Genomic DNA, 13,042 nt, shown 5'->3' with positions numbered 1-13,042 from the left:
TTAATTGAAGTAACCAATTGTAAATTTTGGTTTCATAAAAGAAATTTAAGGGCAGCTAGGTGGCACAGTGGATAGAGCACTGGCCCTGGATTCAGGAGGACCTGAGTTCAAATCCAGCCTCAGACACTTGATGCTTACTAGCTGTGTGACCCTGGGCAAGTCACTTAACCCTCATTGCCCCACGAAAAAATCCAAACAAATAAACAAACAAACAAGAAAAGAAATTTATATGAATAACTATGTTATTTTCTCAAACATTCTCAATTTTACATTTATGTTATTCTAACCAATTGGTTTACCCAGTAACAACATCACATTGCCATATGACAGGGATAAGCGGGTCTTTGAAGAATGGCATACTTTTTTGAAGAAGATAGTAGATCAAAATAAATAATGAACCTGAAGGATAATTACTTGTTAACTTGGACAATAGATAGAAAATCAAAACCTCATCCCAAAATGTGGAAATGGCTTGAGAGAGCAATCATCTTCTATAAATTTTCCCAACCTATATTCTCATGACAGATCAATTAAACTAAAGTATGGTAGGGGTGCTATGGTCCTTGACTCATTTGCTATATTTAAGGCTTTTCAGTTATCAAAGAAAACAGTTCCATCCTAAGGTAGATGCCAGCATTTAACACAGACTAGTAATAATAAAAATAAAAAGAATGAAACATTTCAATGCTAACATAATGTCCAACCTTAAGGGCTAATTAATTACTTCTCCAACTTTTCAAATCAACCTTAATAGTGTCTGACAGTTAAAAATTTTAAAAGAAAAGCCATAAATTCATTAAAAAGTCTTCCATTACAATTTATTTCTATCAATAAACTTTAGGGAACTCAAAGCAAATATCTGGTTATTAAATATTGTCCAGAAACACTCACCTCCTTTTGTCGGTACTTAATAGCCAACTTGAGTCTTGCAAGGTCATTGCCACTTTGTTCTTCTATCAAGCTGTTATCATCTCGATAATTCAAGATGATTTCCAATTCTCTTGAACTCCTTGTTTGATCCAAAAGGTCCTTAGCAAATTGTTTGCACTGTCGGGACAGTTCTTCATATTCAGATTTAAATTCATTTTCTACTTTGCTCAGTTCTTGAAGCTCCCAACTCAGTTGAAAAGCTGTGAGAAAGGGATCCTCACTTGACAATGCAATCAGAGATGGGCTTGCCAAGGCTTTGTAGATATTGAGTCTGGAACGAGAATGACGGAGACTGTCTACATCTGAACTGGAGACACATTCAACACAGTTACAACGAACCTCATGGGGCCTAGGTACAGAAACGCCTTTCTGGACTAAAAGTTTTATTATCTCATAATTATTTGTATGGGCTGCCAAAATGATTGGTGTGATATCTGGTGTGAATTCAGAGAACTGCTTATCAAGTAGTATTGGAGGCACCTGGAAAAAAGGGGAAAAAACAATTAATCAACAAGCATTTATTAAGCATCTACTATTTGCCAAATATTGTTCAAGGGACTAGGGGTACAAATAAATATAATGAATAACAATGAATATTATTCAGGTCTTGGCATTTGAAACAACTTGCTATGGAAAATATAAATGATATTAAAAATACTTGCCACAACTCTTGTATAGAATTGATATAGCTTTCATTTCCCCCCCCCTCCCCGATACAATATAAAATCACATCAAAAATAGATTCTTTGCATGATGACACATTTAATTTTTACTATGGATTTAGAAATTGTGTTTTAATTGAAAAACAGTTTATTATAGTAGAAACTTATCCATTAAAACTTTTCCTTAAACACTCCATGTCACTTGTCTTTCCCTCCTTCCCCAACTCTGCTTTTTAAGTAGAAAATCATTTCTAATATGTCAATGAATGGATATACAGTTGTTCCTGGTTTTTACCTGATCAATCTTTAAATTGAAATCTTTTTGATATTCCTTTGGGGGGGCATCTTACAGGTCATCTTCTCTCCTTTTGGCATTCAATCTCATTATGAAAGATAACAATCATCAGTGATATGTTATTAGACCCTCATCACTATTGTCAGTTCACTCTCTCTAATGTATTTTCAGGGTGAAATACTCAAAATTGATTTATTTATAATTAGCTGTTATTTCAAAATATTCACGTTCAATAATGCCAGCAATTGATATTTTAAAATTTTTCTCAGGGTTATAATAACATTTATGTTTTAGTATTTTGGTCACCAATATTATAAAGATACTGAAGGCTGAAAAAACAATGCTCAATAAAGGTAAACAAAATATTAGGAAACCAAACATGATTTCCAAATTCTATATATGACAATTGTGATATTATATGATCATAATAAAAATGAAATTGTTGCAATGTGTGATAGGCATGGCAAAGTTTGATAGTACCCAAGAGTATTTATTGAAAAATGTGGATAGTTATTCAATCAAAGGTTGAATCATTGTAAAGTTATAAGGATTTACTACATATATAAGGGCAGCGAGGTGGCACAGCCGATAGAGAGCTGAATTCAAATATGGCCTCATATGCTGTGTGACACTGCCCAACTCTATTTGCCTCCATTTCCTCAACTGTAAAATGAGCTGGAGAAGGAAATGGTAAACCACTCTGGTATCTTTGCCAAGAAAACTCCAAAAGGGGTTACACAGTGTTGGAAGTGACTAAAAAATGATTGAACACTAATACCATATATGTGACTTTTTAAAAGTCAGCTAGTTATTTGAAATAGCCATTTATTTTTTTTAAGAAATAATAATGTTATCAATCTTAATTAGATATCTTTTTTTTGTCTTGTTTTGTTTCTGCAGGACAATGAGGGTTAAGTGACTTGCCCAGGGTCACACAGCTAGTGTCAAGTGTCTGAGGCTGGATTTGAACTCAGGTCCTCCTGAATCCAAGGCCAGTGCTTGATCCACTGAGCTGCCTAGCTTCCCCCTAGATATCTTTCTATACTATATTCAGTGTCAGATTCTTCAAGTCAACTCAACAGTTCACAAAGCATTTATTAGGTGCTTACTATGTTCAAGGCACTTTGCCAAACATTGGGGATACAAATATAGGCAGAAAGATAGTTCCTTTCCTATCATGATTTATAATCTGCATGAGATCCTAACCATGACTTTTTTCTCACTACTTGAAGTATTTTTTCATTGACATGGAGTCTCTAGATTTCCCAGAAGTTTTCATTTTTAGATTTTTTTCTCTGACTCTAAAAGATCTATGCAATTTTTATGATTTCTTGAAATATGGTATCTCAGTTCTTTTTTTTATTGATTAGTAAGTGGATTGGGATGGAATGACCATTTATCAAGCACCTAATTTGTGCCAGGTATTATGCTAAGAATTTTGGGGGTGGGGGTGGGGAGGGGGATAAGTTGACTTGTCCAGGATCACACAGCTAGTAAGTGTCAAGTGTCTGAGGCTGGATTTGAACTCAGGTCCTCCTGAATCCAGGGCCAGTGCTTTATCCACTGTGTTACCTAGCTTCCCCCCTGTGCTAAACATTTTACAAATATTTTCTTATTTGATTAAATTAATTAAATGATTCTTAAATTATCTCTCTTCAATGTTTTCTAGGTCAATTGGTTTTGCTGTGACATACTTAACATTTTGTTCTATTTTTCAGTCTTTTGACTTTGTTTAATAAGTTGTCTCATGGAGTCATTAAATTTTATTTGATCTATTCTAATTGTCAGGAGGTTTGTTGCCTGGGTAAGGTTTTTACCTCTTGTGCCAAGTTGCTAACTCACTTTTAAATTCTTTCTTCCATTGCTCATATTTCTTTTTAATTTTTTTCCTCTTTAAACTCTTGCAGGAATTGTAGTTGAGCTTGTGCTTAAGATATATTTTGCCTTGAGAGTTTGCTTGGAGATATTTTGGAGTAATTCTCTTCTTTGGGGTTTGTGTCCTATCACCATTATGCCTTTTTATGGTGAGGTGCCTGATTTATGTGTTCAGTGCTTGAACCTATTTCCTGATTTTGGACTTGATGTTATAACCAGGATAACTCTCCTTTCTGAAGAGATAGTCTAGGCTGGTTTTACTGCTACTTTTTTGTTGTATTGTTGTCATTTTGAATTTTCAGGGTTAGCTCTGACTGGGGACCTGCAAGTATTCAACACTCCCAAAGTGGCATGACCAAAGAAAAAATTTGATTGTGGCTCTCCTGGTCTGGGCTCAGTAAATTCCTGACCTGGGTTTGGTTCTGAGCAATATAACTATAGCTTTTTCCTTGCTTGGAGTTCCAGTAGATTGCTACTAAACTCAGCCACTGTATATCAGCTCAAAATCTCTGCTCATTCAGAATAACAGAGCTTCAGGCTCACCTTTTATCTGGAATTGCTGCCTTAGTTACCCTACTGCAGGGCTCATACTGTGCTGGAGGCAAGAATTAAGTGTTCTACTCCTGTTTTTGTAAGCTAATAGTTGATTCTTGCTTCTCAACATGCTCCTTGTTCAGTGCCCCCAGACTCACAACTGTTTCTCATGCTGGAACTCCATCCATAAGCACAGTTTCCATCTACAATCAGCCCCTAGAGTTGTGACCCAGAAATGAGTTATAAGCAACAGAACAGGTGGCATCTATTCCTGTACTGTACAAAAGGTTAGATATGTTTTGTGGGATTTGGAATGTTTTCTTGACCTGGTGTGCCTGTTCTGTAATGCTCTGTGCTGGAATTCCTTTTCTAGCTAGAACCCCATTTCCAGAATCTGAATATCTTGCTGTTATCTCCCTATATCAAGTCAAATGACTTCTACTTTTTTTTCTTGGAATTCTCAATCTGGACTTTTTCTATTATATCGACTTTCTAGATCTGTTGGGAAGTCTTATGGTGGAGTGGGATTAAGGGTCAATGGAGCAAGGTGGGTTATGTGTGATCTTGGTGCTATCTCATCACTCATATCTTTAGAACAAAACACCACACACAAAAAAACCCCACAAAACAAAACACAAAACAAAAACTAGAGCACTAATTCATTTGGCTATTTCCTCTCTCTCCCAGTTAATATTTGATTCATCAAAATCTTTCATACCCCAAGCATTTAATTAAATCTTATTGTACATTTAAATACATATTGATCATAAACATACAATGAACTTGAAAATAGTTATCTATTATCACAGTCACATTTTATTCTCTAGATAATAACAAAAGGTATTTAGAAAGCTGGAATTGTATCCCTCCTTCCAAATGTCCTTTCAAGCTATGTTTCTACAGGATTAATTGCCAAGGGCCACAGCGAGCAGGAGTAAAATGTACCCGATCTCTTATATTTGTCTGACTAGAAATAATAAAGAGGGAGCAGAAAGAGGATTACAGAAATAATAAAAATAAGTAGTCTTCAGCACTTACTGTTGAAATGGCTCTGTGTGGATGAAAATAACTAAGAGATTATTTAAAAAGCCATTCCTTAGTCAGCTCCTGACATCCAAGGAGAGACAGGAAATTTAGACACAAAATAAATAAAATATAAGGCAATAAATGTATTCCCTTGAGCAAATAATTTAACATCTTTGGGCCAAAGTTAGGTAGCCTGAATGCTTTGGAATAGTTGGCTTCTGAGACACTTTTCAGCTCCATTCTTTGATCCTGTAATTCTATGCTTCAGAATTAAGACAAAAGTTATAGACATTAAATAGAATATGAGTGAAATGGAAGAGAGATCACATCAAGGCCAGATTGATTAGGGAAGATGGAATTGAGATAGTTGATACTTGAAATTTTGGTAGAATTTGTATGGTGAAAGAAAATGATGGTGATAGAGAAAAGGGAGAGATTCTAGAGAGAATAATTAGTATGATCAAAGGCTCAAAAACAGGACTGGCATCACCAGCATGGGGTAGAAAAGAAAGGTAGTGTGACAGAGTAGAGAAGGTGGCAGATCTGGAGTCAGTAATATCTGTGTCCTGTCTCAAATACATACTAAATGAGTGACACTGGGCAAACAATAACTCCTCTGGGCCTCAGTTTTCTTAAGTATAAAATGAAGAAATCTTAAAACAGCTCTCAAGCCTACATGTCTTTTGACTAATTGAACTATTAGACATATACCCCAAAGAGATGAAAGAATGATGAAAATGGTGGACATATTAAAAAGAGACTTATAATAGCTTTCTTCATCATAAAAAATAAAAATCAAGGGGGTGCTCACCTACTGGGGAATGGTTAAACCAAATATAATATATGAATGTAATGGAATATTATTTAGTTATAAGAAATTATGAAATGGACAGTTTTAAAGGAAACTTGAAGACATATGAACTGAGACAGAGTAAGTTAAACAAAACTAGGAAAACATGACAACAGTGTTACAAAGAAAAGCAATTTTGAAAGACTTAAAACTTTGCTAAGTGAAATAATAAACTACTATTCCATCACAAAGACACAACATGCTACCCATTTCTTGACAAAGGCTATAACAAATCTCAAAATGTAGAATAACACTCAAAAAAAATTAAAAAAAGATTCTGAAAAAATGTAGAATAAGATATTATTTTGTTCAGTTGTAGAGAAGGGGAAACTGGAAGAGAAAATAAATACTAATTAAATGAAAAATAATAAAATAAATATTCAGAAGAGGGGTTGAACTTAATGACGTCCAAGGTCCTTTTTAGCTGGAAATACAAGATCCTATAAGACTATGAAGTTTAAAAGTATCAAGTAAGAGTAATGATATTCTCAGTTGGCAGGCATAGTTTGAACTCCATTTTAAATATTTAAATTTTTTAAATAAATCACTCACTGCTTTCCAATGGAAATTTATGTTCCTTTCTATATTTTTATTTCATAGTCAATATATAAGATTTATAAAAGCTAAATGTAAAAATATATAGCCAAACTTTAAAACTAAATAGCAAGACTCTTGAAAATGGTAAAAGAAAATGTGCATCATGGAATTTAAAGAAAATCTGTATTTTAAATCTTATCCTTCAGAGATAGACTAAATCAAACTTTATAAAAATGTGCAATACCACATCACATAATTGTCCTGGTTTGTCTAGAGTGGGCATCTCATAGCTAACTTAGTAACTTCAGGTGTCACACAGTACAAATTTATCCCTTTGTTGAAATAGGAGGAAAACCTACAAACTTCATGCAGGGGTATTGGATCCTGACATTAGGGAGAATCATAGAATTTTGGAGCTGGAAGAAACTTTGAAGATCATGTGGTTCAACTCCTTTTTTTCCAGATGACAGAACCAACTATCAGATGACCTAAATAATTTGATTCAAGGTCACTGTTCTTTTGCTTTCTATTACAATACATCACTACCCCAGGAAAATTCCTTTGTCATATTATATTAAAGAGGGGACAAAGATAGTATTGGCCATGAAAATATGAGGATCCCCTCCAATCTTCATTTTATTCCAAACTGGGATTTATTCTTGTTGAACCAGGCATTTTAAGAGAAGAATTAACAAAGTTTTGAAGTGCTCGTTTATTGCTTTACATTTTACTCCTTCCTGTTTTCTGTCATTTGGAAGAAGTATAGAAAATCAATTAACCAATGAACAGGATGATCCTAGTGTTCCCCAGGTACTCCCAAGCCTGTGGTTCAATCCTTTCAATCTCCAATTCTTCTAAAATCCTCGACAGACCAATCCAATCCCTTGACCAATGCTCATCAGAGGTTAAGTGACCCACCCATCCAGGTCATCCTGTCAGTGAGTCTGTTTCTCTTATACTCTATGCCATGATGCCTAATTATGTAGCTAGGACAAATATGTATAATGACTGAATGATTTTAGCTTTTGGTGTCAACACCCAGTCACGAAAAGTACATTGAGGCTGTCACACTCAAACTATATTATCACGAATTTATGTACACATGTGGATGACTTACTAACTCACATCGACATATCCTTATTAATTTCCCAGTCTTTAAATATGCTTTAAATATGGACCCCCATTTTAACAGTCTTCATTGCCCCCTGCTCCAGCCCAGTTCAGTTCCATGTTTCATATCTTGCTTCAACCAGATTCTTACATTTCTGCTCTCCCTGCTGTACCCATCTGCTATATTACCCATCTTAAATCTAACACTCTATGTCCAATTATTTCCCCATTATTCTCCATTAAAAACCATGTAATTATGCCTTTTTCTGTGTTCTGAAATATCTAAGAGACTGTAGGTGCTCAATAGCTGTTATATAGAATGATAGTTTTGACTAAACTTTCTCCTGTTCTTATAAAGACTTTTTTTCTTTCTTTCAAATTTAGCCCTTGGCAAAGCTAAAGATGCTGGAAAATGTTGTATGCACAAACTAGCTGATGAAGACCATACCACAATCAGAGAAAAGCAGTCATGACAAATAAATTCCTAAAGACAAGATTCTGGCACATATATGGAAGAACAAAGCCTTCCTGTTTAAGAATAATGACAATAGCTGACATTTATATACTATTTTGAGGTTTGCAAAATGTTTTTTACACCCATTATCTATTTTTTACCTTAAAATAGCCCGGTGAGGTAGGTAATACAGACATGAATATCCTCACTTTGCAAATAGAGAAAAATACTCACTGTGAGGTTGTGACTTGTCCATGGTCACATAGCTAAATATCAATCAATCAATTAATCATTAAGCACTTATTAAGCCCCACTATAATAGGCACAACGGATGTAAATACTCAAAGGAAAACCATTCTTGTCCCTATCCCTTCCCCCCATTAGAGGGGGGAATTAAAGAGAGACATCTAAGATGCTAATTAAAACCAATCTTTCTTACTCCAAATCCAGCTTGATGTCTACAATGCTATGTTGCCTATGAATCATAAGAAAGGGGTGCAAGACACCAATAAACAAAAAGAAAACAAAAAATGATTTATGGCAATACTTGTCAAAATCCTTGGATTCCACCTTCAGCATGGCTATTAGGAAATGAAATAAAAGGGCTGAAATAGAGGATCAAAAAAAAAAGTATGAAGACACCAGATTTCACTAGCTCTTCCTACATATTATGAATATGGTAGCTAAAAGCTTTAATTCTGCTTGGAGATAGTAAACTAATATTAGCTTTAAGACTCAGGGCTATCTTAACAAGCCATTAGTTTCTGAAACATTAATGTAACCATTGCTTCCAACAACCTAGCATTAGAATGATTGACTTGCATAAGGGGTCCATTAATATACAAGCTGCTTGATTTCCACATAGTTTATCGATGTATTTCATCTTGAAGTGACTCAGTGCCAGGCTGAGAAACACATTTTGAAATTCATGCCATATTAATTTAGCCAAATATAGAAAAAGTCTCTTTATCATCAGAACAGTACCTTCCAGAACATTGATGCAAAAAATGTTAGGGAGTTGTTTCCTATAGAGAGATATTTATTCTTGCCATTTGTGAGTGCTTATTCTCTTCAATCAAATATGGATGAAATTCCTTCTTTATAACAGACTATAACAAATGGTCTACAAAAGAAGCTGCTTGGTATGACTTTGGATTGGGAACAGAGTTACCATATGCTTATTTGAAATTTTCAAAATTATTTAATCATAGCCTCATTTCTTCTGCTGTGACTATTTTCCTAGTGCATATCCCTGTCTGTTTTATCTTGAAATTATAAATTTATTCATAAAGTCGACAAATGCTTATTGAATATCTACAAAGCATAAAGTTCTGTGCTAGTTTGTAAAGTAGCTAGACAGAGGAATAAGACAGCCCCAGAGATAAAAAATTTTAGAGGGTAAAATAGGTGAAAGGTGTTGGATTAGGCACTGGATTTAGGAATACCAGGGATTGAATGCTACTTCAGACACTTCTTAGTTGTGTGACTCTGGGCAAGCCACTTAAACTTCTTATGCCTCAGTTTCCTCATCTATAAAATGAGTAGTTGGGCTTAATCTTTAAGGTCCCTTCCAGTTCTAAATCAAACATTCTCTAAGGCATACATTACACATATAACGATAATAAAAGTATAATGAGAAATGCAAATAAATGGGCCAAATTTGCCTTGGGTAGAGAACAAAACAGACTAATCATTTTACTTGTCAATTGTAGCCAGCCAACAGTAACATACCCACCACTCTCCTCTTAACATCCTAATGGCTCATGTTGTGAAAATTTGTAATTCATTTGTTTGGAATTCATTACACATTTATTTATCAATACAAGAAAAGCCAGCACACACTAGCCTGAAATTCTAAATATTTACAATAAAAAATATTAGATTAATGATATTGTTGAAATAATAGTAATGTAACAAAAATGGGCAACAATAGAATTGAGTAATAAAGATTTTTTGTTTTGTTCTTGAATATAAGTACTTGGGAAAAACAAGTATCATCAAGGAAGTAGATGAAGAATTCTATGGAATTCACAAGGGGATTTGTGGGAAATATAAATTACAGTACTATTTTCTTTCCTTCAACTTCAATCATATGGAAGTTTTTTCTTTATTCTTGAAGAAGTTATATTCCAACTACCACTGAAAAAAGATATTTTTAGAGTAGTTTTCTCTCAAAAATGGAATGAAAAGAAGGAAAAAGCTAAAGTTTATCTGAAATAAGAGAGTAAGAATTGAAATGAAAGGGAAAGTGGGAGCAAACATTAACAAATACCTATCTATCCATCTATCATCTATCTATCTATCTATCATCTATTTAAAAAGGAGTGTGATATAAAAGAAAACATCAGAGATTACATGGGAACCAATGAATCTATGTTCACATTCTAGCCCTGACGGTTAATAGCTGTGTGATCCCAAACATGTCAGTTTGCTTTCAATTTACATATATGCCAAATGAGGATAATAATGCTTGAACTTGCTTTGTAAACCTTAATGTAACATATAAATCATGAGGTGATATGGATATTAAAGATTGTTTGTGGTAGGATTAACTGAGTTTCAAATGTTTCAAGCTATAAGAAACACTGAAACAGAACCTATGACAAGAAGATAGAGAAGTGAAGAATGCAACAATGATTAATAATAATAATAATAGATGGTATTTATATAGTGTTTACTACTTATTGGGCACCATGCTAAGTACATTACAATTATTATCTCATTTAATCTTTATAATAAGCCTTGGTGGTAGGTGATATCATTATCCCCATTTTAAAGAAGAGGAAACTAATACAAATAGAACTTTAAGTGCCTTGCCCAAGTTCACACAGTTAATAAGTGGCTGATATGAAGTTTAAACTCAGATCTTTCTCACTCTAGGCTGAATATTCAATCCACTGTACCTCTTATCTGCCAGAGAGAAGGACAAAAAGAGAAGATCTTCTGAATTTTTGGAATTGTACATCAGCTATGAATGAAATCCATGAATAGAAAGTCCAATTCTTCTTTTTAGGTTATATATATATGTACAATCATGTTAAACATATTTTCACATCAGTCATGTTGTGAAAGAAGACTCAGAACAAAAGATAAAAACCTCAAGAAAGAAAAAAAACAAAAGGAGATGAAAATAGTGTGTTTTGATCTTCATTCATATTCCACCATTCTTTTTCTGGATGTGGAGACCATTTTCTGTCATGAATCTTCTTAAATTGTCTGGGTTCAGTGTATTGCTGAGAAGAGCTAAATCTATCACAGTTGATCATCATGCAATTGCTGTTATTCTGTACAATATCCTCCTGTTTCTACTCATTTGTTCAGTACCAATTCATGTAGGTCTTTCCAGTTTTCTTTTTCTTAAATCTGACTGCTCATCATTTCTTATAGCACAATAATATCCTATTACATTCATAAACCACATATTTTCAGCTATTTCCCATTTGATGGGTATCCCCTCAATTTCCAATTCTTTGCTGCCACAAAAAGAGTTGCTATAAATATTTTTGTGCATGTGGATCCTTTTCATTTTTTATAGTCTCTGTGGAAATAGACCTAGTAGTGGTATTGCTGGGTCAAAGAGTATGCACAGTTTGATCATCCCATGAGCATAGTTCCAAATATAGCAAGTCCAATTCTACTATAAATAGAGCAATTGATAAACTCATGACTTGCCTTAATGCCAATTTCATAACTCACAAGTCTGAGGAAGCAATGAGGTAAATGATTCCTTTGGATTGGATCCTGACCAATAAATTGAAGTGTAAATAATGAGATCCCTGAATTAAGCTGAACACATCCTCTTAAAGATTATAACACTTAATAAGAGAAGTCTGTGCTTAATCAAATATGTACCATGTAGTTTTAGGAAAGTAGATTTTGGAAAGTTGACAGAAAAGATTATTATCACCCTATGACCAAACATTATAAAAAGGAAGATGGCTCAAGATGAGAAGTTACATATAACACTTCAGACATAAATCATTATGATGATAAGGAAAAAAAGAGTGACGTACCTAAAACAATATATGTGAACACAAAGGAATAAACTGAGATTTTTAAAGGAAACATGAAAATGATGAAAGGGGTACTATATACAAAATTTCAGTATAAAACAAGTGCAATCTGTAAGGATAGTGCTTTTATTTACCTAAGGGCATTTTAATATAACATTATTATCCTTCTTCCCATTAAGTTTCTTTTAATGCTTTGTGTTTCTTTTATGTTCTTTTACTTATATGCCTCAGCAAAGGTAGGGCAAGATTTGAGCAAAGTGATTCTGAGGCAATAAAATACAGAAATGTTGACTTTTGCTCATTTTTGACTGGTTATTGATAGCGATTAAAAAAATCCTCAAGAATGGGAACTACTAAATCTAAATTCCCATAGGGAAAGTTAATCTTATTCTTATGTAGCAATGAAAAGCAACTGAATTTAGCCTCCATATTGGAAACGTACTTCCTAGCATTCTTGTGCAGATATTTTCCTTCTATAATCATTCTCATTAACAATAGAAGGCCTTGAAAGGAAATGTGCTTTTTTTCCTAGCAGTTATTTGGGCCCAAGCACATGCCATAATAAGTTGCCTCACTGTCTCTGTTTTGCCTAAACCTAAGGCATTTCAAAGACTTGTGTAATTATTGGGAACACAGCAACCATTGTTCAGGGATTTCAAATTTACAAACAGAATCAACAACCCATTTGAGGACAGACTAGTTTATAAAGAATATTACCACTTGTCTCAATTTGTGTTTGCAATTTGTGTTATTATA

At 34.0% G+C, this 13,042-nt stretch overlaps 1 protein-coding gene across 3 annotated transcripts in view; it reads right to left on the bottom strand.

The window, feature by feature from the left end:
• The window catches only part of TRPC4 (transient receptor potential cation channel subfamily C member 4), a 260,284-nt gene that overhangs the window by 136,517 nt on the left and 110,725 nt on the right, over positions 1-13,042 (bottom strand). For all 3 annotated transcript variants that reach the window (XM_043998714.1, XM_043998713.1, XM_043998715.1), the window contains exon 3: positions 892-1,410. In XM_043998714.1, coding sequence (XP_043854649.1) covers positions 892-1,410 — 519 coding nt within the window. The remainder of the gene's footprint in view (positions 1-891; positions 1,411-13,042) is intronic.

This window comes from Dromiciops gliroides, chromosome 3 (assembly GCF_019393635.1).
Source record: "Dromiciops gliroides isolate mDroGli1 chromosome 3, mDroGli1.pri, whole genome shotgun sequence".
NCBI lineage: Eukaryota > Metazoa > Chordata > Mammalia > Microbiotheria > Microbiotheriidae > Dromiciops > Dromiciops gliroides.
The sequence above is the reverse complement of the archived record's forward strand: the minus strand, read 5'-3'. Positions and strand labels throughout refer to the sequence as shown.